We start from the raw sequence: 27,032 nt of genomic DNA on the forward strand, positions 1-27,032 counted from the left end.
CTGATCTATGGTAGGACATTGATGCTCAACTGGAGAGAATTCCAGTGAAGGTGCGGCACATAGACGCACACATGCCCAAGAGCAGAGCCACTGAGGAACACCAACACAACCAGCAGGCAGACCAAGCTGCTAAAAATTCTCAATTTGATGCAAACTCTGATCTTGACCTTGATTGGAAACACCGAGGTGAACTGTTTTTAGCTTGGTGGGCCCATGATTCTTCTGGACATCAAGGCAGAGATGCAACATACCAATGGGCACGCAATAGGTCAATTGACTTGTCACCCAAGTCATCCAATCATCCATGAGTGTGACATCTGTGATGATATTAAGCAGGCTAAGCAAATCAAGCCCTTATGCTATGGTGATAGATGGTCAAAGTACAAGTATGGTGAAGCCTGACAGATTGACTACACCACTTTACCTCGATCTCATTCTGGCAAGCAGTATGTGCTGACGGTGGTAGAGGACAGCACTGGATGGCTGGAAACCTATCCAGTTCCACATGCTACTGCACGTAACACCATTCTTTGCTTGGAGAGACAGATCATGTGGAGACATGGAACTCCAGAGAGAATCGAGTCAGACAATGGCACTCATTTCAAGAACAATCTTGTGAAAATCTGGGCCAAAGAGCATGGTGTTGAATGGATCTATCACATACCCTACTATGCACCAGCTTCAGGGAAGATTGTGCGCTATGATGGTTTGCTGAAAACCACCCTAAATGCCATGGGGGGTGGAACTTTGAAAAATTCGGGCAAACAGCTACCTGGTTGGTAAATAGTAGAGGTTCAGTAAACAGAGCAGGACCTGCACAATCACATTTTGTCCAAACAGTAGACGGTGATAAAGTTCCTGTTGTACGTGAAAAGAATCTGTTAGGGAAAACTGTTTGGGTATTTTCTCCTTTGGGCGAAGGGAAACCTGTCCGAGGGGTGGTGTCTGCTGAAGGTCCTGGTCACACCTACTGGGTAATGCAGGAGAATGGTGAAATCCAGTGTATTCCACAGAGAAATCTAACCTTAGCTGAGAGAGTTTAAATCCAGAGTGTATAATACAAGCTGTTAGGAGTTTTCTGTTCTATGTACCATCGGCATCCAACAATAAGAGAATCTACAGTGAGCACAAACCCAATGTCTCCTGGGAGTTCCTGTTCTCGTCTCACCTGTGAGGAGACAAACTGTTCTGTGCTTTTGAATCACCTACATCTGAGATAGCTGGAATGAAGTGTGAACTGAACTTGTAATATTCATTAGTGTAAATATTGTTTTAGATTAGATCAGATAATTCTCAACGATACTCTGAGTGAAGTAGACAGGGGTGGATTGTGCTCGTTTGAAGCAAGCTAGAATGTTTTGGTGAGAGAAAGTAGATCATAGGCTGTGAAAAGAAAAAAAACAGCGGTGATGTCTACTTTCCCTCAGAGTCTTGCTGAAGAAGAATATAAACATTAGATAACACCTTCGCCATTTTGTCTTCACTCTCGGGCTGGGCTTTGACTGAGCTGCACCTCCTTAACTTCACCTGCCACTAAGATTGCTTCTTAACCTCTTGGCTGAACCTCTTTTCTTCCTTAGGACTGGGGTAAGGTTGAGAGGGGCAGGGGGAAGTTGCAGGGGTGGTTGAGAGCCCCTCCTGGGGACTCAGGTTTCTGGGAGGGCAGTTGTGTTTCTGTATTACCTTTACCTTGTATATTTCTGTATATAACTGTATATACTCTAAATATCTGCTTGTATATTGTGCTAGCTGTAAATAAATAGCTTCATTTATATTCCCAGAGCCCGGCTGAGTCTAGTCTGGGTATTACTAAAGTGTGGGGGGGGCGGGTAACACCCAAACCACCACAATCCTGGAGCTGTAACACCCAACTGAGCAGGTCATCAACCTGCTCAGGTCACACACAACTATAATCAGTGTTTCTTGTTGCTAGTGAAAGGCTGTGGCATTCCTCACAGCCTGTGGCCTGGATAACAACATCTATTACTGAAACTTGGTGGGATGATTCCCATGACTGGAATGTAGGGATAGATGGGTACAAGCTCTCTAGGAAGCATAAGCAGGGAAGGAGAGGAGGTGTTGCCCTCTATATCAGTGACCGACCAGCTAGAATTAGAGGAGAAAGGATGATGAGCTGGTTGAGAGTGTGCGGGATAAAATTAAAGGGAAGACAGGGGAGGATGATGTTACAGTAGGGATCTGCTACAGACCACCTGACAATCATAACCAAACAGATGAGACCCTTCACAGGGAAATAGAAGCAGCTTCCAGGTCACAAGCCCTGTTCCTCATTGGGGGATTTCCACCACCATCTGCTGAAGGGACAACACAGCAAGGCATCAGCAATCCAATATGTTCCGGGATTGCATAGAGGACAAGTTCCTCTTCCAAATGGTAGAGGAACCAACAAGAAAAGGTGCTATGCTGGACCTTGTTCTCACCAACAGGGAAGGGCTGTGACTGACATGAGGCTCAGGGACAGCCTTGGTTGCAGTGACCATGACGCAGTTGAATTTAAGATCCTCAGGGCAACCAGGAGGAGGTATTCCAAGCTTACAACCCTAGACTTTAGGCGTGCAGACTTTGACCGCTTCAAGAATCTGTGGGCCAAAGTATCATGGGACAAAGCTCTAGAGGGTAGAGGTGCCCAGGACAGCTGGTCAGTATTCAAGGATCACCTCCTCTGTGTTCAGGAGCAATGCATACCAACAAAGAGGAAAGCAGGGAAGAATGTTAGGAGGCCTGCCTGGCTGAGCAAGGAGCTCCTGGACATGCTGTCACACAAAAAGAAACTCTACAAGGAGTGGAAGAAAGGACAGCTGGAATGGGGGGGATATAAGGAAGCTGCCTGAGCAGCTAGAGATCTGGTTAGGAAAGCCAAGGCACAGTTCGAATTGAATCTATCCAGGGAAGTCAAAGGGAACACTAAAAATGTCTATAGGTATATTAATGGTAAAAAGAAGCCTAGGGAAGGTGTGGGCCCCTTCAGAAAGGAAACAGGTGAAATGGTCACAAGCGACATGGAAAAGGCTGAGGTTCTCAATGACTTCTTTACCTCAGTCTTCACTGCAAAGGCCTCCAGACACACTCCTGGAGTCACAGAAGATAATAGCAGGGACTGTAGGGAAGAACTGCCCATCAAAAGTGAAGAACAGGTTTGTGACCACCTGAAGAACCTGAAAGTGTTCAAGTCTATGGGACCCGATGGGATACACCCACGGATGCTGAGGGAACTGACAGATGAGGTTGCTAAACCCCTCTCTATTATATTCCAAAAGTCATGGCAGTCCAGTGAAGTCTCCACTGACTGGAAAAAGGGAAACATAACTCCCATTTTCAAAAAGAGTAGGAAGGATGAGCCAAGGAACTACAGGACAGTCAGTCTCACCTCTGTGCCCAGTAAGATCATGGAGCAGATCCGGAGGCACTACTGAGACAGAAGAATAGTGAAGAGGTGATTGGCTACAATCAGCATGGCTTCACCAAGGGCAAATCCTGCCTGACAAACCTGGTGGCCTTCTATGAACAGGTCACAACATTAATAGATGAGGGGCAAGCAACTGATGTCATTTACCTGGACCTGAGCAAGGCTTTTGACACTGTCCCACACCACATCCTGGTCTCCAAGCTGGTGAAACATGAGTTTGATGGATGGCCCACAAGATGGATAAAGAACTGGCTTGATGACCGCACGCTAAGAGTGTCTGTCAATGGGTCCATGTCCAAGTGGAGGCCAGAGACAAGCAGAATCCCTCAGGGATCAGTCCTGGGACCAGTCTTGTTCAATATCTTTTTCAGTGACATAGAGGCATTGAGAGCACCCTCAGCAAGTTTACTGACGACACCAAACTGTGTGGTGCAGCAGACATGCTGGAGGGAAGGGATGCCATCCAGAGGGACCTGGCCAGGCTGGAGAGGGGCACAAGCCAACCTCATAAGGTTCAACAAGACCAAGTGCAATGTCCTGCATCTGGGTCGGGGCAATCCCAAGCACAAATACAGGCTGGGCAGTGACTGGCTGGAGAGCAGCCCTGAGCAGAGGGACTTGGGGGTGCTGGTGGACGAGAAGCTCAACATGAGCCAGCAGTGTGCACTTGCAGCCCGGAGAGCCAACAAGATCCTGGGCTGCATCAGGAGAAGTGTGGCCAGCAGGATGAGGGAGGTGATTCTCCCCCTCTACTCCACTCTGGTGAGACCCCACCTGGAGTACTGCATCTAGTTCTGGAGCCCCTATTACAAGAGGGATGTGGACATGCTGGAGTGTGTACAGAGAAGGGCCACGAGGATGATCAGAGGGCTGAAGCACCTCTCCTATGAGGACGGACTGAAAGAGTTGGGACTGTTCAGTCTGGAGAAGAGGAGGCTCCGAGGTGACCTTATTGTGGCCTTTCAGTATCTGAAGGGGGCCTACAAAAAAGCTGGGGAAGGACTTTTCAGGATATCAGGGAGTGACAGGACTAGGGGGAATGGCAGGAAGCTGGAGATGGGTAGGTTCAGGCTGGACGTGAGGAGGAAGTTCTTCACCATGAGAGTGGTGAGAGCCTGGAATGGGTTGCCCAGGGAGGTGTTTGAGGCCCTGTCCCTGGAGGTGTTTCAGGCCAGGATGGATGGGGCTCTAGCCAGCCTGATTCAGGGTAGAGTGTCCCTGCCCATGGCAGGGGGGTTGGAAGTAGATGATCCTTGTGGTCCCTTCCAACCCTGACTGATTCCAAGATTTTGCTGGGTGCTGGGAGCACAGTCTTCCTCCTCTGGGTAGCCACCATCACTTCTTCAGTAAACTGCAGCACCTCATGTCTTGCCCACATGCCCTGCCTGTGGCAACTACAGAGCTGACTCAAAAGGAATCTTTTGCCGACCTTTATAGTTGTGATATCACCCTCCCTAGTGCAGACTTACCACACAGGATCTGGTCACTCTGGAGTGAACTTATTTTGTGCACTGGCAGAGGCTCAGAGCCCCATCCAATGAGCTGCAAACAGCTGCGGCATCTCCTGGGGTGCACACAATCACTGTTTGCTCACCCTGTGCCCGTTTGCACCGAAGGCCACGCACTCTCGGGTGTCTGACCAAGCCCCTTCCCTCATACCCCACTCGCTGAGTTCCAGCAAGCAAGAAAGCTAGTTGCCTCGCAATTCGCAGTTTGAGCACTTCTTCCCGTGTCGCTGGGTTTCAATCTCCCTCAGTTTCTCCACCAACGATCCCAGCCACTTCGCCCTCTCAGGAACACACGCAAGAGATGCTGAGTCGTGTCGGGTCTCCTTTCTCTCACGGACTCCCTGTCTATGGGACCCCCCTGTTCTCCTCTAAAGACCACCCCACAGCCAGAGAGCTCACTGGCGCTGATCCCGTTGCCTCACAGTTTGCAGTCTGAGCCTGTTGGTCTATCTGTAGGCCCAGAGATCTTCTCTTGTCCCTGAGCACTCTGTACAGTGATGAGAAGGGCTCAATAGGCATGGGCCAGGTCCCAACACACTGTAGTGATTTCTGTCTCTCAGGAAATTCCAGGCTGACAACAAATCTTTTCCAAACATTTCACCATCTCATCAGGATTTTGCACTTGCTTGGGGATGAAATTGTAAACCACTGATGGGGACCAGTGGCCTAAGAATTTACCTAAATTCTCCTGCACACCCTGCCATTCATAATTATTCAATATTGGTGCAGATCTCTCATTGGTATTCCTGGGAGAGTCCTGTATTGCTCTGAACAAAACCTAGCATGCCAGTAACCAGCAAAACAGCAGCACTGCTGTAAGCCATTCGCCTTGAGACAATGCTCATCACCAGAAGGAATATATAGAATGCCAGCACATCAGCCCCAGCTGCTCCCAGAAAGAAAATGCAACAACATAGCGAACACACCACAAGAAAAAAAAATACAAAACTCTCTAAAGAAGCCTCAAGCCTTAATTAACTGAATCCTCTCATTATCTCACTTCTAGCTATCTCAACCCTTTTGGCTCCTGCCAAAATCAATTGTCTTAGTTAAGACAACTTCTTTTAAACCACATATTGGGTACCAAAAAATGCAACAGGTTAACCTGCCTGTTTCCCTCCAACGCAGAAGTGAGGAAAAAAGTAACACAAAAAAACTCCTCTGGGTTGAGATTAAAAAGCTTTACTGAGAAAAAAATAGATAATACAATGCACAATTACCTGTGCTAGTTAGAAGCAAGCTAGAATGTTTTGGTAAAAGAACTAGATAACGGGCAGTGAAATGAAAAACAATTGATGTCAACTTCTCTCACAGTCTCGCTGAGAGCTCTGGGAAGAAGAAATAAACTTTCTCCATTTTGTTTCTTCTTCTGCCTTTGCCTTCAGACCTGGTCACATCTCATTAACCTTGCTCCCACTAACCTTGCTCCCTAACCTCCTGGCTGCACCTCTCTTCTTCCTGAGAACTGGGGTAAGGTTGAGAGGGCCGGGGGAGGTGTTGGGGTGGTTTGAGAGACCCTCCTGGGGACTCAGGTTTCTGGGAGGGGAGTTGTGCTTTTGTATTGTTTATCCTTTGTATATTTCTGTATATAATTGTATATAACTGTATATATTGTAAATAGCTGCTTGTAAATTCTGCTAGCTGTAAATAAATTGCTTCATCTATATTCCCAGGGTCCGTCTGAGTTAGCTGGGGCAAATATAAAGTGTGGGGGGGCGGGTAAGAGCCCAAACCATCACATTACCTTAGCCTATTTGCAGAAAAAGCACAGCAAAAAATGCATAAAGCAGCATCAGCATAAAGCAGAAGCCAGTGAGCTAATCAACTCCCACACTGGTCAAGCCACACCTTGAGTACTGTGTCCAGTTCTGGGCCCCTCAATTCAAGAGAGATGTTGAGATGCTGGAGTGTGTCCAGAGAAGGGTAACAAAGCTGGTGAAAGGCCTGGAACACAAACCCTATGAGGAGAGGCTGAGGGAGCTGGGGTTGTTTAGCCTGGAGGAGGCTCAGGGGTGACCTCATTGCTGTCTACAACTACCTGAAGGGACATTGTAGCCAGGTGGGGGGTGGCCTCTTCTCCCAGACAACCACCAACAGAACAAGGGGACACAGTCTCAAGTTGTGCCAGGGAAAGTATAGGCTGGATGTTAGGAGGAGGTTCTTCACAGAGAGAGTGATTTCCCATTGGAATGGGCTGCCCGGGGAGGTGGTGGAGGCACTGTCTCTTGAGGTCTTCAAGAAAAGACTGGATGAGGCACTTAGTACCATGGTCTAGTTGACTGGATAGGGCTGGGGGATAGGTTGGACTGGATGATCTTGGAGGTCTCTTCCAACCTGGTTGATTCTATGATTCTATGATGCCATATCAGCAGAAAAAAAACCCACAACAACCAAGCCTGGAACCTGAAAGCATCAACCAGATTGAGAAGCCTCTCATGTTACAATGTGAACTTCAAACCCCATTATACTTTTTTCCAGCCAGCACTTCCATTTTGAAACTGGCATGACAGCAGCAGATTTCAACTCAACCCATGACAGTGGCATGGAAAACCTACCTCTTCCCTATGGGCACAAGTATGCCAGTTACAAGGTAAACTAAAGAGGAGTGTGCTGGTTTGAAGCAAGCTAGAATGTTTTGGTAAAAGAACTGGATAATGGGCAGTGAAATGAAAACAATTGTGTCTCCTTCTCTCACAGTCACGCTGAGAACTCTGAGAAGAAGTAAACATTTGATAGCATTCTCCATTTTTGTCTCTTACTTTGCTTCTGGGCTTTGACGAAGCTGCATCTCATTAACCTTGCTGCCACTAACCTTGCTCCCTAACCTCTTGGCTGCACCTCTCTTCTTTCTGAGAACTGGGGTAAGGTTGAGAGGGGCCGGGGAAGGTGTTGGGGTGGTTTGAGAGCCCCTCCTGGGGACTCAGGTTTCTGGGAGGGGAGTTGTGCTTCTGTATTGTTTATCCTTTGTATATTTCTGTATATAACTGTATATACTGTAAATAGCTGCTTGTATATTTGCTGCTGTAAAATAAATAGCTTCATTTATATTCCCAGAGGCCGTCTGAGTTAGCTGGGGCAATAACAAAGTGGCGGGGGGGTGGGTAAGAGCCCAAACCATCACATTTTTAATTGGCGCCCAATGTGGGGCTAAATTTATTTGAGTGACTGGTAATTAACTCTGGGAATTAAGATGAAGCTAATAAGGCAGCTATTGTACTTGTGTGGGGCGTTACTCTGGTCTGGTTTCGTTTTCTTGGCATTTAGTTGGATAAAGGCTCAAATTGTTGCTTATTTTATTGATTTAGCCTATAAGAAGGCTAAAGCCAAAGTCTCAGATATGTTCTGGAGCTGGGGTGATTTGATTCTTGGTTATGCTGGTTTTAATGTCACTGAGAATATTACCAGTAACATTACAGGAGCACTTATCAATAATGTTACTATCAATCGAGATTCTGCTTTATCTACGTCTTTGATGCGAAAAATTCAGCCTAAGACTGGGATTCCAGATGTTTGTTTAGGAAATTGCTCGTGTAAAACTGATTTAATTCTCTGAATTTTTAATGTATGTCTCATGATTTTAATATTCATAGTAATTTTAGCATTATGTGTGAAAAATTCAAAACCAGCTTCTGTAAGAACTAGGAAAAATTCTGTGTCGAAAGCAAATGGTACAGTTCCTCAGCAATCTTCTTCCCCCCTGCCAGCCTCTGCCCCTCCTTCTCCAGATTCTAGGAAGGCGGCCAATGTTCCCGCCGGTAATATAAACAATAATGATAACAATAACAATGGGCAGAGTTTGGCAGGAGTCCCAGGAGCACAGGCAGGTACCCAAAATCAGAATGTTCCTAGCAACAATAATAACACGTCAGGGTTGGCAGGCATCCCAGGAGGACAGGCCAATAATCCCACTAATGCTAATAACACCAGCTCAGCCAGTTCGAATCCCCAGCCAGCAGACCAGAACCAAAATCCTGATGCTAAAAGTAAGGCAGATTTGAACTCACAAGCTCCAGGTCAGACCCCCAATGATTCAAACCCTCCAGCAGACACGTCAAAGTCTGTTGCTGCTTAAGCCCTTCTGGCACCTGCTAAGGCAAAAGCCAAGACACAGCATTTGACAAAATGTGGTTCACAAGAGGATGTAAGAGAGGGGACCACTGGTGATCAGCAAGAGGAGGAAGAGGAGGCAGTTAGTCTGCGAGACCTCGCAAATGTGCTGAGACATCAATACTCAAATGAAAGGAGCGTTGTGAGGTTGGCTGCCAAGAGAGAGGATGGTTACAACGAGTTTAGGAGTGCTATGAGGAAGGTTCTGTTAGGCCCGGTACCACCAGTTCAACAGGAGGAAGAGGAGGAGGATGACATCCAGGGCTCCAAGGATCCACTCAGAGAAGTCACGAAAGTTAGAAAGGAATACTCAAGGGAATCAGGTGAACCAATCCTAAGCTGGCTAGTGAGATGCCGTGGCATTGGTGCTAATGCTCTGCAGGTAGGAGACAAGTCTGCCAAGCAGCTGGGACCACTCACCAAGGAGAGTGGAGTGGATAAATACCTAGCCAGTCCTCTTGGTAGGGTTAGCTTGTGGACACGCCTTCTATTGGCTGTGGCTATGAGATATCCTTCCCGGGATGATTTGCCATGGGCTGCAAAGAAGTGGAACACCATTGAGCAGGGAATTAAGCTTCTGAAGGAGTTTGCTGTGAAGGAAGCGCTTTATGGACATCATGGCACTCATGAGCCTGATGATATTCCTTTGGGAACAGGTCTCATGAAGAAGACTATTAATCTTGCTCCTTCATCCTATGCTAACATCTTGGCCAGCAAGTTCTTATCAAGGAGTGATAATGGAAGGTCTTTCACTGTTGGTGAATTCACTGACCAGCTCAGGCAGATAGAGGACAGCTTGTCACATTCTGGCCTAGTCTCTGCCATACAAACTATGACTAGAGAGCTTAAAGATGGTATTAGACATGGCATTAAAGAGAGTATGAAAGAACTGAAGGAGGACCTTACAACCTCAATTTCCAATCTGGTAAAGGATACCATTCCTGCATCATCTGAATGGGTGCATGTTTCTGCCGTCAGGAACAGACGCCCACCTCCTGCAAGGCAATTCCAGCCCAGGAGGAGAAAAATTCCACCCAGACATCAGCAATCACGTGCGTCACTGTGGATACTTCTGCGTGACACATATGGTGAGAACATGAACAAATGGGATGGTAAACCTACTTCAGCTCTTTCAAAGAGAGTCAGGGATCTGCAGAGTGGCAGAAACAGAGGCAATAATGCCAGAAAAGTAGCTGTCACTTCTTCAGCTCCTCAGAGCAACTGCAATTATTCTAACAATTGCAATTTCTCTCACAACAACACCAATCACTCTGTACACCCTACATGCCATGTTCAGCATTAGGGGTGCCCTGCCTCCAGCCAGGAGGAGGAAAGGGATAGTGGAGAGAACCGAATCTATTGGAATGTATTCATTAGGTGGCCTGGCAGTTCAAAAGTTTGGAAATACAGGGCTTTAGTCGACACAGGTGCTCAGTGTACTTTATTGCCATCAAATTGCAAAGGGACAGAGTCCATATCTATTTTTGGAATCACTGGTGGATCTCAAGAGTTAACTAAGATACAGGCTGAGATCAGTTTAACTGGTAAAGAGTGGAAGACACATACTATTGTAACTGGTCCTGATGCGCCTTGCATTCTGGGAATTGACTTTTTGAGACAAGGTTGTTTCAAAGATCCTAAGGGTCACAAATGGGCTTTTGGTATAGCATCTGTAGAGATTGAGGATGGTAAATCGAAGTTGTCCATTAGACCTGAACTTTCAGATGAATCTGCACTTGTGGCACATCATGGCATAGAGGATCTGGAGGTGCCAATTGCAACTCAAACTGTTCATCACAGGCAGTACATAACTAACCATGACTCTTTGTTGCCCATTCATCAGCTGATTTGTCAACTAGAGAGTCAGGCTGTCATCGAGAAAGCTCATTCACCTTTCAACAGTCCCATCTGGCATGGGCGCAAAGCTAATGGCGACTGGAGACTCACAGTAGACTTTCGTGCCCTCAACGAGGTTACTCCACCCATGAGTGCAGCTGTGCCGGACATGCTGGAACTCCAGTACGAGCTGGAATAGAAGGAGGCTAAATGGTATGCTACCATAGACATTGCTAATGCTTTTTTCTCTATTCCCATAGCAAAGGAGTGCAGGCCTCAGTTTGCATTCACCTGGAGAGGAATCCAGTACCAGTTCAACCGTTTGCCACAGGGGTGGAAACACAGCTCAACCATCTGTCACTCAGTCATCCACAATGCACTGGAGAAAGGTAAAGCTCCAGAGCACATTCAGTACATTGACGACATCATTGTGTGGGGCCAAACTGCTGAGGAAGTCTTGAGAAAGGTAACAAAATCATTGACATTCTGTTGCAAGCAGGTTTTGTCATTAAGAGAGACAAGGTCAAAGGACCTGCCAAAGAAATTCAGTTTCTGGGAGTGTGGTGGCAGGATGGTCGCCGTTACATTCCTCAGGATGAGATTAACAAAGTCTCTACTATGGCAGTTCCCACCAGTAAGAAGGACACACTTTCTTTTCTTGGTGTGGTGGGATTTTGGAGACTACACATTCCTGGTTTCAGTCAGATTGTCAAAAGTCTGCATGATGTAACTCGTAAGAGAAACAATTTCGAGTGGGGACTTGAACAACAAGCAGCCTTTGATGAGATCAAGCGAGAAATAGTCCATGCAGTGGGCTTGGGACCTGTGCGATCCTGTCCGGACATTAAGAACATTCTGTACACGGCTGCCAGTGACAATGGTCCAACTTGGAGTCTTTGGCAGAGAGCTCCAAATGAGACACGTGGTTGTCCTCTTGGTTTCTGGGGATGTTGTTACAGAGGTTCAGAGGCAAATTACACCGCAACAGAGAAAGAGATACTAGCAGCCTATGAGGGAGTGAATGCAGCTTTTGAAGTGATTGGAACTGAGTCACAATTGCTTTTAGCTCCTAGACTGCCAGTTCTAAACTGGATGTTCAAGGGTAAATGTTCATCACCACATCATGCCACAGATGCAACCTGGTCTAAATGGATGGCTTTGATAACCCAACGAGCACGAATGGGAAATCTTGATCGACCTGGTCTGGTGGAGGTGATCACCAACTGGCCGGAAGGCACAGACTGTACCAAACCTCCAGAGGAGAAAATAACTCGTGCTGAGGAAGCTCCTCCCTATGGTGATCTCTCTGATCAGGAAAAGAACTATGCTTTGTTCACAGATGGTTCCTGTCGTCTTTTTGGGAACAAATGTATATGGAAGTCAGCAGTCTGGAGTCCAACCAGGAGAGTTACTGAAGCGAGAGATGGAGAAGGAGAATCCAGTCAGTTTGCTGAGGTAAAAGCTGTTCAACTTGCTCTTGATGTGGCTGAACGTGACAATTGGCCTATCCTTTACCTCTACTCCGACTCATGGATGGTAGCCAATGCTCTATGGGGTTGGCTGAAGGACTGGAAGAAGAATGGTCGGCAGAGGAAAGGAAAGCCTATTTGGTGTGCTGATCTATGGCAGGACATTGATGCACAGCTGGAGAGAACTCCAGTGAAGGTGCGGTATGTAGACGCACACATGCCTAAGAGCAGAGCTACTGAGGAACATCAACATAATCGGAAGGCAGATCAAGCTGCTAAGATTGCTCAAGTTGATACCAACTCTGATCTTGACATTGACCTTGATTGGAAACACTGAGGTGAACTGTTTTTAGCTCGGTGGGCCCATGACTCATCTGGACATCAAGGCAGAGATGGAACATACTGATGGGCTCGCAGTAGGTTAATTGACTTGTCCATGGATGCTATCACCCAAGTCATCTATGACTGTGACATTTGTGCTGCTATTAAGCAGGCTAAGCGAATCAAGCCCTTATGGTATGGTGAGAGATGGTCAAAGTGCAAGTATGGTGAAGCCTGGCAGATTGACTATATCACTTTGCCTCGATCTCGTTCTGGCAAGCAGTATGTGCTAACGATGGTAGAAGCCAGCACCGGATGGCTGGAAACTTATCCAGTTCCACATGCTACTGCACATAACACCATTCGTGGCTTGGAAAGACAGATCATGTGGAGACATGGAACTCCAGAGAGAATCGAGTCAGACAATGGCACTCATTTCAAGAACAATCTTGTGAAAAACTGGGCCAAAGAGCATGGTATTGATTGGATCTATCATATACCCTACTATGCACCAGCTTCAGGGAAGATTGAGCGCTACAATGATTTGCTGAATACCACCCTAAAAGCCATGGGGGGTGGAACTCTGAAAAACTGGGACATTTAGCACAAGCTACCTGGTTCGTAAATAGTAGAGGTTCAGTAAACAGAGCAGGACCTGCACAATCGGATTTGGTCCAAACAGTAGACAGTGATAAAGTTCCTGTTGTACGTGAAAAGAATCTGTTAGGGAAAATTGTTTGGGTATTTTCTCCTTCGGGTGAAGGGAAACCTGTCCGAGGGGTGGTTTCTGCTGAAGGTCCTGGTCATACATACTGGGTAATGCAGGAGAATGGTGAAATTCAATGTATTCCACAGAGAAATCTAACCTTAGCTGAGAGAGTTTAAATTCAGAGTGTATAATACAAGCAGTTAGGAGTTTTCTGTTCTATGTACCATCGGCATCCAACAATAAGAGAATCTACAGTGAGAATCTACGATAGAATCTACAGTACGTGAGCACGAACCCAACATCACCTGGGAGTCCCTGTTCTGAGCTTTTGATTCACCTACATCTGATTGAAGTGTGAACTGAACTTGTATATATTGTTTTGTTGCAAATATTGGTTTAGGTTAGATTAGATAATTCTCAGCGATACTCTGAGCGAAGTAGATAAGGGGTGGATTGTGTTAGTTTGAAGCAAGCTAGAATGTTTTGGTGAAAGAACTAGATAATGGGCAGTGAAATGAAAACAATTGTGTCTCCTTCTCTCACAGTCACGCTGAGAACTCTGAGAAGAAGTAAACATTTGATAGCATTCTCCATTTTTGTCTCTTACTTTGCTTCTGGGCTTTGACGAAGCTGCATCTCATTAACCTTGCTGCCACTAACCTTGCGCCCCAACCTCTTGGCTGCACCTCTCTTCTTTCTGAGAACTGGGGTAAGGTTGAGAGGGGCCGGGGAAGGTGTTGGGGTGGTTTGAGAGCCCCTCCTGGGGACTCAGGTTTCTGGGAGGGGAGTTGTGCTTCTGTATTGTTTATCCTTTGTATATTTCTGTATATAACTGTATATACTGTAAATAGCTGCTTGTATATTTGCTGCTGTAAAATAAATAGCTTCATTTATATTCCCAGAGGCCGTCTGAGTTAGCTGGGGCAATTACAAAGTGGGGGGGGGGCGGGTAAGAGCCCAAACCATCACAAGGAGAGACAGTTTTTCTAGGAGGAGGAGGGCTGCTCTGATATACTGTGAGCAGTTCGCTGATTGAAATACGTGGGCCTCAGATACAAATGTAATGCAAATGAAAATGTAATGCACATAGTCCACATAAATTCTGTGATCTATGTAAACCCAGTGGACTACATAAACCATGTGAACCCGGTAAACTACACAAATGCAGTTGTTCATAGTGGGTACTATCCTCAGAATTACAGGGGCCCTGTCTCCATCTGAGGGAGAGGGACAATAGGGTTTATTGGACTGTGTGAATTTGATGGCTTGGTACGTTAGAACCACAAAAGTATAAAGCCCTAGTAGACACTGGTGCACAGAATCTGCTACTCTTTCTGGAGTGACGGGAGGATCTCAGGAACTGACTATTGTAGGCTTGAGTGAGCCTAACTGGGAATAAGTGGGGAAAAACACACTGATCTGGATGCCATGTGCATCCTTGGCATAGACTTCATCAGGAAAGGATATTAAAAGGACCCAAAAGGGTTTTGACGGGTCCTTGGTATAGCAGCTGTTGAGACTGAGGACATTGAACAGCTGACTAACTTGCCTAAGCTTTTAGAGGAGCCTGTGGAGCAGATACAGGTTGAAGACCAAAAGTTGCCCATGACTCTGGGATTAAGAGTCACATGCCCTACCAACAGAATTAGAAGCTGTGTATTTGTATTCTGTTCTGAGTTTTAAATGCAAATAGGATGTATCAGAATGTGTGAATTCAATACTTTTTTTTAATATCAAATAGGTAAAAAGAGACTAAAAGATCTGAAAAACTTCAAAATAATATAGTTTGAATCAGTACTGACATTTTTTACAAAAACCTTAGATTTGTTATTTTAAAATAGGTAGAAAAATTAATAAGTATCCAGTGTCAACAATCTCTTAATACAAATATTTGCTATGTAACTATCTCCTAAATTGCAACATTGGTGTTATAAACAGAATATGATAGAAATTACTCAGGGAAGATAAAACAGCAACTAAAATGACTACTTCCCAGCTCCTTTCCACTAGTCTTACACATTCAGTACAACCTACCACTCATGCTGCATTAAGATCCCATGATGTAACTACAAAACATATTCCCCAAACTCTCACCATGATTTCTCTTCTTCAACATGGTACTTTTTGGTACAACATATTAAAGGAAGGGGGTGGATGCATGTAGTTTTGCTGTACCTTTTGCAGTAAACTTAATTTAGGGGGAAAATCTGATAATCTGCTGTATGTCAGAATATTTAATCCAAAAGAGTAAAGCAGATGTCATGTGCTACAAGAGAAAACAAGATTTTTATCACAGATAGGAACTTTCTGTAATTTTCAGCACGATATTTAGGGGAAAATGCTCCTAAGTAGTGAAACAAAACAAAAAGTTTTTAACTACCGTAAACAGCTCTAATATGAATTAAATTATTACTTACCAAAATCTACTCTTGTTAGTATGCACTGCATTGGATGATCAGTTGTATGTCTCGTTGTTGTTGCACCACTTTCATAACAAGTTGCACATAAATCATAATCATAGCAAATTAAACACTTGTATCTGCGACCTCGAAAATTTCCTTTTAAACATGCATCACAGCTGACACCTGTGAACAAAGAGAATTACTTGAAAACAGCAGTAATTTCACGCTTTTAATGATACACATTTGTTGCTATTGTCTCCCTTTTACACAGCTGATGCACCATGGGACTCCATTTTAAGCATATTTATATCTTTTAAAAGGCAATAATAATCAAGAATTAAAGTCAAACTCAATGTAAAATAAAAAACAGTAAAGCACTAAAAATGATAATTAGTTGCACTATAAATTCTGTTTAATCATTTTTTTTCCCCTAGTTTGGAAGCTTGGTTCAAAACAATTTTGATGTGGGGGGGAGAGAAAGGGGGAGAGCAGGTGGATGGGAAGAGAGAGATGGAGAGGAGTGCAAACTGAAGAAAGAGAGTGTCGTGGAGGGCCTGTAGCCCTGAAAAGAGGCTTGCTTATGCCTATGCATGCCTGGACATGTTTTTCTGCCAGGACCCCTGGTTGTAAACAGGTTGTGTAAGCCACACACACCCAGCTCATGTCTCCCTGGGGCAAATCCATGTGATCCCCATATTTGGGAAAGTCCAGGCAAGTAGCTTCTGCCTATTATGGTAAGGTTTGGCTGACTGCCAACCTGATTGGTCACTCTAGTGGCCAAAGAAACCATTAATCTCGGCCCACAGTCAATAAATAGGGGTGCACAGGTAAACAACGTGTGCTCTGGCCCTACCCGCAGCTGCTTTGACCCTATCCGCAGCTCAGCTCAGACCTCACCTGCAGCGCTCAGTCGCTCAGACCCCCACACTCGGATGCCATTGCACAGCTCCGATGCTCAGAGGCTCAGACCTCATGCTTTGATTTATTCGCAGCTTACCTGCCTGCGTACCTTTCTTGCAGAGCTCATTTAAGCCTGCACATATATATATAAGGAGCCTATAGCCTCCTAAGCCAGCTGTGCACATCTGCACACTATGGTGCTACCAGGACCAGATCCTGCATTGCTTTACCTACGGAGCTCAGACTCCTAGCAGACACACACACACAGCCTGAAGTCGTGAAGAACCGTGCCAGAGACAGCACCAATATTCTCCTGCTCCTGAAATCCTGCCAAGCTGATATCCCTGGACACAGCATCCAGAAGAAGACAGCAGCATCAAAGGCAGAGATCGTCCCTTGCCAGGAGAACAAAGGTCAGAAATATTTCCCCAGAAACCGGGAAGATTTATCCTCTCCCCTCAAGCCGGGAAGATTCCAGCGTCCAAGTCCACAGGCAGAGATCCCCTGAAGTCTGGACATTAGGCACAGGCTGTGACACAGCCCCGGAGGGTGATTGATAATTAATAACACTTGTGAGTAAAAGCTTTAATACCTCTGTAATATAAGTTACCTCTGCCTTAGTGCAGAAAGAGTTTCAGCCCACTCTGCTGGGCAAATAACATAAAGATCCCAAGCGGCATTAAGCTGCAGGGAAAACTCCTCTCTCTGTTTATAGCTTGAATGTTTGCTAGTTAATTAACAAATTCCTGTACATATTTTATCCTAAATTGTTTTCATAACCATGTACTGAACTGAATATTAATATACAGTGGTTGGGGGTGGTGAGAGTTCAAAAATATTGAATTTAATAAATTATATTTTTATATAAAAATTTATATCTCCCCAATTAATTTCTCTCCTCCGCCAAATAGGCGTAGGTACTGAGAATCCCCCTCCGAAACAGAGAGAGAGCAGGAAAGTGTCAGAGAGAGAAAGAGAGAAAGCCAGAAAAAGAGACAGAGGCAGAAAGAAAGAGAGGGAGAGAGAGAGATAGAGGCGAAGGCTAAAAAGAGAGACAGAGAAAGTGGGAGAGAGAGAGAGATAGGGAGAGAACACCAGAGAGGGAGAGACAGAGAAAGAGCATGAGTGACTTGGGGAGAGTGAGCGTGGCACAGTGAGAAAGACGGAGATACAAGAACGAGAAGGGGAGGGAGAGAGAGTGAGACAGAGAAAGGGAGACATAGAGAGTAAGAGAGAGAAACAGAGAGAAAGAGACAAAGAGAATGTGAGAGAGAGACAAAGGAGACAAATAGAGAGCAGGAGAGAGAGACGGAGAGAGAGAACTGGAGAGAACATGGGAATAAGAGACAAAAGAGTGGGAGAGCACGTGAGGAAGATGCATAGAGAATGCAAAAGCAGACGGGTGTCATGGAAGGCCAAAATAGGCCATATTAGGCCTAAACATGTCCTGGCTTGCCCAGACATGTTTTCTGCTCTCTCTCCTGCTGATGGGAGAAGCAACTGCGGGAAAGGAAGACAAAGGTCCCTGGTGCTGCCATGTCTGTCCATACTTGTTTACAGGGCACCTGCACATGTTTATACACTTGTGTTCTGCCTAAAAAGGTAAAAGTAAGCCCTGACTTCACCTAATATGGTTACGCTTGGCAAAATGCTATTCTGATTGGCTGATTTGTGGCCAAAGAACCGTTAGACTTGGACTGTATTGATAAAAAGAGATGAGCAGGTCAAGACAGTGTGCTTCTGCCATTGCTCTTGCCTTAATGTGCTCTCTGCTTCTGGCAGTGCTGCTGCCATTGCTTCTGCTGTTGCATCCTGTCACACTCTGCAACATTATGTCTGCTAAGCTATAAGCTAGCCCTGCTGCATAATAATAAGCCCTGATGCTCTCCTACCTGGAAACCTGCCTTAAGTTTACCAGGAATAGGCACCAAATGCCTTCATGCAATAGGCTAGTTTAGCCAGCATGATATCGTGCTAAGACTGCACATCCGCAAGACATCCTGCCTACACCTGCAAGCCTCCATGCCAAGTCTGGAGCCAAGAGGAACCAGGATCAGGTCAGAGATCATCTGCTTCTCTCCCAGCACCCCTGTTAAGAGCCTGGGAAGATCAGAAGCCTCAATGGCTGACAAGATACCAAAAGAACTCCCTGCAGGTGTTTGGATACTGTCTGGAAACTATAGTTAGTCCTGGGAGTCAGGAAATAGTTTTTGTGAGTAAATACTCAAAAGCCTCTTTAGCAAAACTCTAATTCTCTAATTGAATGCAAGTGCCTTCTGCCTGTGCTAGTTTGAATCTAGCTAGAGTGTTTTGGTGAGAAGAATTAGATTACAGGCTGTGAAAGAGAAACAATGGAGATGTCTACTTCACTCATAGGCTTGCTGAGATGTATAAGAACCAACCCTCAAAATTACCTTAAACATAAGGCAAGATCTGGGTAAGGTAAAGGGAGGTGGGAGGAAGGTGGAAGAGTGGTTGAGAGCCCCTCCTGGGGACTCAGGTTTCTGGGAGGGCTGTTGTGTTTCTGTATTACTTTTTAACTTGTATATTTCTGTATATAACTATATATATATTGTAAATATCTGCTTGTATATTGTGCTAAGCTGTAAATATAAAGCTTCATTCAATTTCCAGAGCCACTGAGTCTAGTCTGGGTGATTTCTAAAAGTGTGGGAGGGCGGGTGACACCCAAACCATCAGAGACAGACAGAGACAGCAGGAAAGTGACAGGGAGCGAAAGACACAGAAAGAGACAGATCGAGACAGAGAATGACAGAAAGATAGAGAGAGAGAGCAGAAGGGGGCAGAGAATGGGGGGGCAGAGAGACACAGTGCACGACAGCAAGACAGTGAGACAGCAAAACAGATACAGAGACAAAGAGTCATGAGAGAAATGATTTTGAGTGGGGACCTGAGCAACAAGCAGCATTTGATCAGATAAAGCAAGAAATAGTCCATGCATTGGGTTTAGGACCTGTCTGGACTGGTCTCAACATTAAAAACATTCTGTATATGGCTGCAAGTGAGAGTCATGGCAACAGAGGTTCAGAGGCGAATTACACTCCTACAGATAAAGTAATATCAGCAGCCTATGAAGGAGTAAAAGCAGTTTCTGAAGTAATTGGAACTGAGACACGATTTATTTTAGCTCTTAGATTGCCAGTTCTGAATTGGATGTTCATCAAGACATCATGCTACAGATGCAACCTGGTCTAAGTGGATGGATTTGATAACCCAATGAGCACAAATGAGTAATCTTGAACAATCTAGTCCAGTGGAAGTGATCACCAATTGGCCAGAAGGTACAAACTATACAAAACCTCCAGAGGAGAGAGTCACTTTTGCTGAGGAAACTCCTCCTTATGGTGATCTTTCTGATGAGGAAAAGAACTATGCCTTGTTCATAGATGGTTCCTGACACCTTGTTGGAAATAAGTGAAAGTGGAAATCTGCAGTCTGGAGTCCAATGAGAAGAGTTACAGAAACAGGAGACGGAGAAAGTGAACCCAGACAATTTGCTGAGGTAAAAGCTGTCCAACTTGCTCTTGATGCAGCTGAATGTGAAAACTGGCCTATCTTTTAGAATCATAGAATCAGTCAGGGTTGGAAGGGACACCCTACCCTAGATCAGGCTGGCCAGAGCCTCATTCAGCCTGGCCTTAAACACCTCCAGGGATGGGGCCTCAACCACCTCCCTGGGCAACCCATTCCAGGGTCTCACCACTCTCATGCTGAAGAACTTGCACCTCACATCCAGTCTGAATCTACCCACCTCCAGCTTTGCTCCATTCCCCCTAGTCCTTTCACTCCCTGATAGCCTAAAAAGTCCCTCCCCAGCTGCTGGGTTGCTCAACGGCCTTGCGGGGAGACCAGAAAGATGCAAGCTTATACCAATATGATACACAGAAGGTCAATCTGTTTATTGAAGCTAAGCGTGATACTTATATAATGGATTGGGTACATACGTATGCAATTCTGATAGGCTTTGCTAGCCACAACAATTTCACTTGTTCCAAGGGCTGACCAGCCTGCCCCCCTTCAAGGCCCCCTCGCACAGCTCAGCTACAAGATAGCAGCTAAACTTCCTCAGCTTCTGCCCAAGGCCGCTTCCCTGCAGCTGTGCCTCTTATCAGAGTGACCCTAGTCTTATCCTGCCTGTTCTCACTTTTCAGACTATTCAATTCTGCTCCAACCCCGGCACCCATCTTTTTTGGCAGGCTCCCTTCAGATACTGCAAGGCCACAAGGTCACCTCGGAGCCTCCTCTTCTCCAGACTGAACTGCCCCAACTCTTTCAGTCTGTCCTCATAGGAGAGGTGCTCCAGCCCTCTGATCATCCTCGTGGCCCTTCTCTGGACATGCTCCAGCATCTCCACATCCCTCTTGTAAATAGGGGCTCCAGAAGTGGATGCAGTACTCCTTTTACCTCTACACTGATTCATGGATAGTAGCCAATGCTTTGTAGGGTTGACTAAAGGCCTGGAAAAAGAATGGTTGGCAGAGAAAAAGAAAGCCTATTTCGGCTGCTAATCTGTGGGAAGACATTGATGCTCATCTTGAGAAAATTCCAGTGACAGTGTGACACACAGACACACATATGCCTAACAGCAAAGCTACCGAGGAACACCAACACAACCAGCAGGCAGATCTAGCTGCTAAAATTTCTCAGGTCGATACAAACTGTGATTCTGACCCTGACTGGAAACACCAAAGTGAGTTGTTCTTATCTTGGTAGCCTCATGATTCATCTGAACATTAAAGTAGAGATGCAACCTACTGGTAGCCAACCAGTACCGGTAGCCACAGCCTGGTTTGGCAAGAGAGAGCAGTACCGAGGCTAGCTCAGCTGAAACGCACTTTCTCAAAGCTTTTTCTCCTCCATTTTGCGGGTCTCTCGATCCGAGGAGCCCAGAAGGGGGGCAGAAAAGCAGCAGGTGCTAAGTGCTCGATTGGAAGGTGAGGCAGAGGGGACAGTGCCTGGCGAGCAGGAGATTTAAATGAGGAGAGGCAGCGGCGACGCCACAGCCTGGTTCGGCAAGAGAGAGCAGTACTGAGGCAGTCGTCTCTGCTGAGCTGAGATGCAGTGCGTGCCGGGGGCAGAAAAAAAATAAAAATCTCCAAACTAACTACTAATTTAACTACCATTGGACTTCCAAGAAAGCAAGACATGGTGCAAACTAGGTCCAAGCTGTACAATACTTGTAAAACTGTGGGCACCCAAACAGAGCCCACCTGTAGGAATGCAGGTGTCCAGGCGACTGGATGTGAGGAGTGCTGGAGCCTGGCACTCGAAGTTGAGTGAGACACAGGCATTGGCTGCATTAGGTGTGAGTAGATAAATAGTTTGCTTAACCTAGTGGCTGAACTCAAGGGAGAGGTGGAGTGCCTGAAGGCTGAAAGGGAATGTAAAAGAGAGCACCATACTCTGCAGTCCCCCTTGCCAGAGGGAGATGAACTAAGTAACCAAGGAGAATGGATGCAGGTACCTGCCAGAAGGGGCAAAGGTAAACCCTTCCAGCCATCCTCACATCCTCAGCTGCCCTTACACAACAGATATAGGGCAGTACAGGTTGAGGATGAGGTGGTTTTGGAGCAGGCAGAAGCATCACCAGCTGGGAGGGCAACTGAAACAAATCAGTTGCCCCCTCGCATCAGAACAAGTACCCAGAAGAAAAAGAGGAGGGTAATTGTTATTGGTGATTCCCTTCTGAAGGGAACAGAGGGCCCCATATGCCAGCCAGACCCCTTCCACAGGGAGGTCTGCTGCCTCCCTGGGGCCCGGGTCAGGGATGTTACCAGGAGGCTGCCTACTGTAGTGCAGCCCTCTGATTACTATCCCTTATTAGTTATACAGGCAGGGAATGATGAGGTTAATAACAGAGGGGTAAAAGCTATCAAAAGGGACTTTAAGACACTGGGGAAAGCAGTTGAGGGAGCAGGGGCACAGGTAGTCTTTTCATCTATACCCTTAGTCACAGGTTGGAATACAGAGAGGAATAGAAAGTGTATTTGATGAACAAGTAGCTCAGAGGTTGGTGCCTCCAACATAACTTCGGATTCTTTGATCTTGGGGAACTTCATCTTGCCACAGGTCTGGAAGCAACAGATGGGGTACAACTGACACAGAAGGGGAGAAGGACCCTGGCACATAAGCTGGCTGGGCTTGTTGAGAGGGCTTTAAACTAGAATGGAAGGGGGAGGCGGTTAAACATGACAGCACCAGAGATAAATCAAAGGAAATTGAGGATGGTAGGCTAGAGCTAGGGGTAAAAGCAGCAGCCCAGCTGAAGTGCATGTACACTAATGCACGAAGTACGGGTCATAAACAAGAGGAGCTGGAAGCTTTGGTGCTGGAGGAAAACTATGATATTGTCGCCATCACTGAAACGTGGTGGAATGGCTCACATGATTGGAGTGCTGTAATCAATGGCTACAGACTCTTCAGGAGAGACAGGCAAGGGAGAAAAGGTGGGGGAGTGGCTCTGTATATTAGGGATGCTCTGGATGTCATGGTGGCAGAAATCAAGGATGATCAAGTTGAGTCATTACGGGTGAGAATTAAGGGGAAGCCCAACAAGACTGATATCCTGGTTGGAGTCTGTTATAGACCACCCAACCAGGAAGAAGAGGTTGATTTATTACTCTTTAAACAACTGAAGGCTGCCTCAAGATCACCTGCCCTTGTTCTGGTGGGCGACTTTAACCTACCAGACATCTGCTGGGACTTAAACACTGCAGAGAAGAAGCAGGCTAGAAGGTTTCTGGAATGTGTGGAAGACAACTTCTTATCCCAGCTGTTACATGAGCCTACCAGGGAGGCAGCCCTGCTTGACCTGCTGCTCACAAATAGAGAGGGGCTGGTAGGGGATGTGGTGGTTGGAGGCTTCCTGGGGTCCAGTGACCATGAAATTATAGAGTTTTCAATACATGGAGAAACCAGGAGCGGCATCAGCAGAACCTCCACACTGGACTTCCGAAGGGCAGACTTCAGCCTATTTAAGGAACTAATTCAGAAAGTTCCTTGGGAAAAAGCCCTTGAAAACAAAGGGGTCCAGGAAGGTTGGACCTACTTCAAGAAAGAACTCCTGAAGGCACAGGAGCAGGCAGTGCCATTGAGACGGAAGACGAGCTGATGAGAGAGGCAGCCAGACTGGATGGGCAGGGAGCTACTGAAGGAATTAAAGATTAAAAAGAGAGTGTATCACCTTTGGAAAAGAGGGGAGGTGTCCCAGGAAAAGTTTAAGGAAGTTGCTAGGTCTTGTAGAGGAAAAATTAGAGAGGCAAAAGCCTATTTGGAGCTTAGGCTGGCCACGGCTGTCAAGGAAAATAAAAAATGTTTCTTTAAATATATGAATGGCAAGAGAAGGGCCAAGGACAACCCCCAGTCCTTACTAGATAGAGAGGGGAATATAGTGACAAAGGATGAGGAAAAGGCAGAGGTGCTTAACACTTTCTTTGCCTCAGTCTTCAATAGTTGGACAGGTTGTCTCCAGGACAGCTGGACTCCTGAAGTGGTGGATGGAGTCAGGGACCAGTACAGTCCCCCTCTAATCCATGAGGAAGCAGTAAGAGACCTGCTGTGTCATTTGGATCCTCAGAAGTCCATGGGACCGGATGGGATCCACCCTAGGGTGCTGAGAGAGCTGGCAGCTGAGCTGGCCAAGCTACTCTCCATCATTTATCAGCAGTCCTGGCTCACTGGAGAGGTCCCTGAAGACTGGAAGCTGGCCAATGTGATACCCATCCACAAGAAGGGTCGTAAGGAGGAGCTAGAAAACTACAGACCTGTGAGCCTGACCTCAGTGCCAGGCAAGGTCATGGAACAGGTAATCTTGGGTGCCATCACAAAGCACCTACAGGATGGCCAAGGGATCAGGCCCAGCCAGCATGGATTTAGGAAGGGCAGGTCCTGTCTCACCAACCTGATCTCCTTTTATGATCAGGTTACCTGCCTGGTGAATGTGGGGAAGGCTGTGGATGTAGTCAACCTGGACTTCAGCAAAGCCTTTGACAATGTCTGCCACAAGAAGCTCCTAGCCAAGCTGGCAGCTCATGGTTTGGACAGATTCACTCTGTGCTGGATCAAGAACTGGCTGGATGTCAGAGCCCAGAGAGTGGTGGTGAATGGTGCCACATCCAGTTGGCAGCCAGTCACTAGTGGTGTTCCCCAAGGATCAGTGCTGGGCCCAGTCCTGTTCAATATCTTTATTGATGACCTGGACGAGGGGATTGAGTCCAGCATCAGTAAGTTTGCAGATGACACCAAGCTGGGAGCCGGTGTTGATCTGTTGGAAGGTAGGAGTGTGGGAAGCTTTCTCCTGCAATGAGGTATGGAATGTAAACATCAGGCCCTGTGATGGGAAGTGTCCTTGGGTCTTACTGATTCCCAGGGGCCTAAGCTGGCAACCATGAGCAACCCACGCACAGCTGTCAGGGGGTGGAATCTGCCGGCCCCCGGGGCAGACACAGCCCCAAGGGGGCTGACCCTGGCCAGCCCCCCTGGGTGGTACTCACAGGTTGTTTACCACAGGTAACCTATCTCTGCCTTACACATAACTTGGGGCCAATCTGTACTGTCCACTTGTGCCAGCCCCAGCCTGGCTGGAAACACCTCCTCTGAAGCACTATATAAGACGCTGCACTACCCTAATAAAATTGTACTGATGTACTGATGCACAGATGCCTAGAAGCTGCTGTCTCGAGTCGTCAGTACCCCGATCTCGCCTCTCGCCAGCCTCCGTACCCCAACATAGGAGAACCCTGCAGAGGGACCTGGACAGGCCGGATAGGTGGGCAGAGGCCAATGGGATGAGATTTAACAAGGCCAAGTGCAGGATTCTGCATTTGGCCACAACAACCCCAAGCAGCGCTAGAGGCTGGGGACTGAGTGGCTGGAGAGCAGCCAGGAAGAAAGGGACCTGGGGGTACTGATAGACAGTAGACTAAAGATGAGCCAGGAGTGTGCCCAGGTGGCCAAAAGAGCCAATGGCATCCTGGCCTGCATCAGGAACAGTGTGGCCAGTAGGACAAGGGAGGTTATTCTTCTCCTGTACTCAGCACTGGTCAGGCCACACCTTGAGTACTGTGTCCAGTTCTGGGCCCCTCAATTCAAGAGAGGTGTTGAGGTGGTGGAATGTGTCCAGAGAAGGGCGACAAAGCTGGTGAAGGGCCTGGAGCACAAATCCTATGAGGAGAGGTTGAGGGAGCTGGGCCTGTTTAGCCTGGAGAAGAGGAGGCTCAGGGGTGATCTTATTACTGTCTACAACTACCTGAAGGGACATTGTAGCCAGGTGGGGAGTGGCCTCTTCTCCCAGGCAACCAGCAATAAAACAAGGGGACACAGCCTCAAGTTGTGCTGGGGTAGGTGTTGGAGAAATTCTTGTTAGCACAGCACACAAGAATTGATAAACAATGGGCAACCCATGCTGGGAATGTCCTTGAATCCATCTTGGGAGTTTAGATAGCAGGCATAGGGTAGCTTCCCCCCACATGCAGCTGCAGGGGGTGGAGTGCAGCTGCAGGTGGGCAGAGTTTAGCCAGCCCCAGAGGCTGACACTCAGATTGTTATGGTATGCTGACCTATTGATGCCTTACAAGTAACTCTGAACCCTCTGACTGTAACCAATCTTAAGCTGAGCACGCCTCTTGCTAGAATGCATATAAGTTACTGTATCACGGAAATAAAGGGGATTTGACCATCTAACCATATTGGTGAACAAAGAGTCATCTTCCCATAGCGCTCCACCGAAAGTGTTTTCCAACATCTGGCACTCAAACAGAGGAGTCAGGACACAAGCCGGCCGCAGGTGAGACTGCGTTGGTGGCCAGAGGGTTGACCCGAAGAAGAGGGGGCCGATTATCTTGCGGGACGTTCTCCGCATTGGAGAGAGTAAGCGTCATTTGGTGCCACTGGGCCGGGTAGCGCTGCCCGGAGGTGGCAGTAGTCTGGACGTTCATTTCCGGAGTGAACAGCCCGTGTGTGTAAGGCAGGTAAGGCCCACAGTGGATTTGCTGGGGCACTGCGTCTGCTGGCGTATTTATCTCATGAGAGAAGTTCGCCGGACATTGAGCTCTGAGAGCTGCTGGCCTGGGCGCATGCGCGGGGTCATGCGAGTAAAGAGCCTCCCATGATTTTAAGATTGAAAGTGCAGCGGGAGGTCGGAGATGCGCTGTGGGACGCGGTTCTTAGCAACGGAAAAGACGCTGGGTCGCCCCGCCAGCTATGTCCCGCCCGGCGGGAGGTGCTCTGCGCGTTACTAAAGATGAAAGCCGAAAGAAACGCGGCGGCGGTGGTTTTCCTGTTACTTCTCCTGGCCACACCGGCCGTTGCAGAGAGCTCTGACGCGTGCATGGC

The 27,032-nt window shown here is 46.9% G+C and overlaps 1 protein-coding gene across 1 annotated transcript in view; it reads right to left on the reverse strand.

The window, feature by feature from the left end:
• Positions 1-27,032, reverse strand: part of LOC135192836 (E3 ubiquitin-protein ligase KCMF1-like) — a 269,542-nt gene that overhangs the window by 77,601 nt on the left and 164,909 nt on the right. Inside the window, exon 2 of the mRNA XM_064176212.1 lies at positions 15,795-15,962. Coding sequence (XP_064032282.1) covers positions 15,795-15,962 — 168 coding nt within the window. The remainder of the gene's footprint in view (positions 1-15,794; positions 15,963-27,032) is intronic.

Source organism: Pogoniulus pusillus, chromosome W (assembly GCF_015220805.1).
Source record: "Pogoniulus pusillus isolate bPogPus1 chromosome W, bPogPus1.pri, whole genome shotgun sequence".
NCBI lineage: Eukaryota > Metazoa > Chordata > Aves > Piciformes > Lybiidae > Pogoniulus > Pogoniulus pusillus.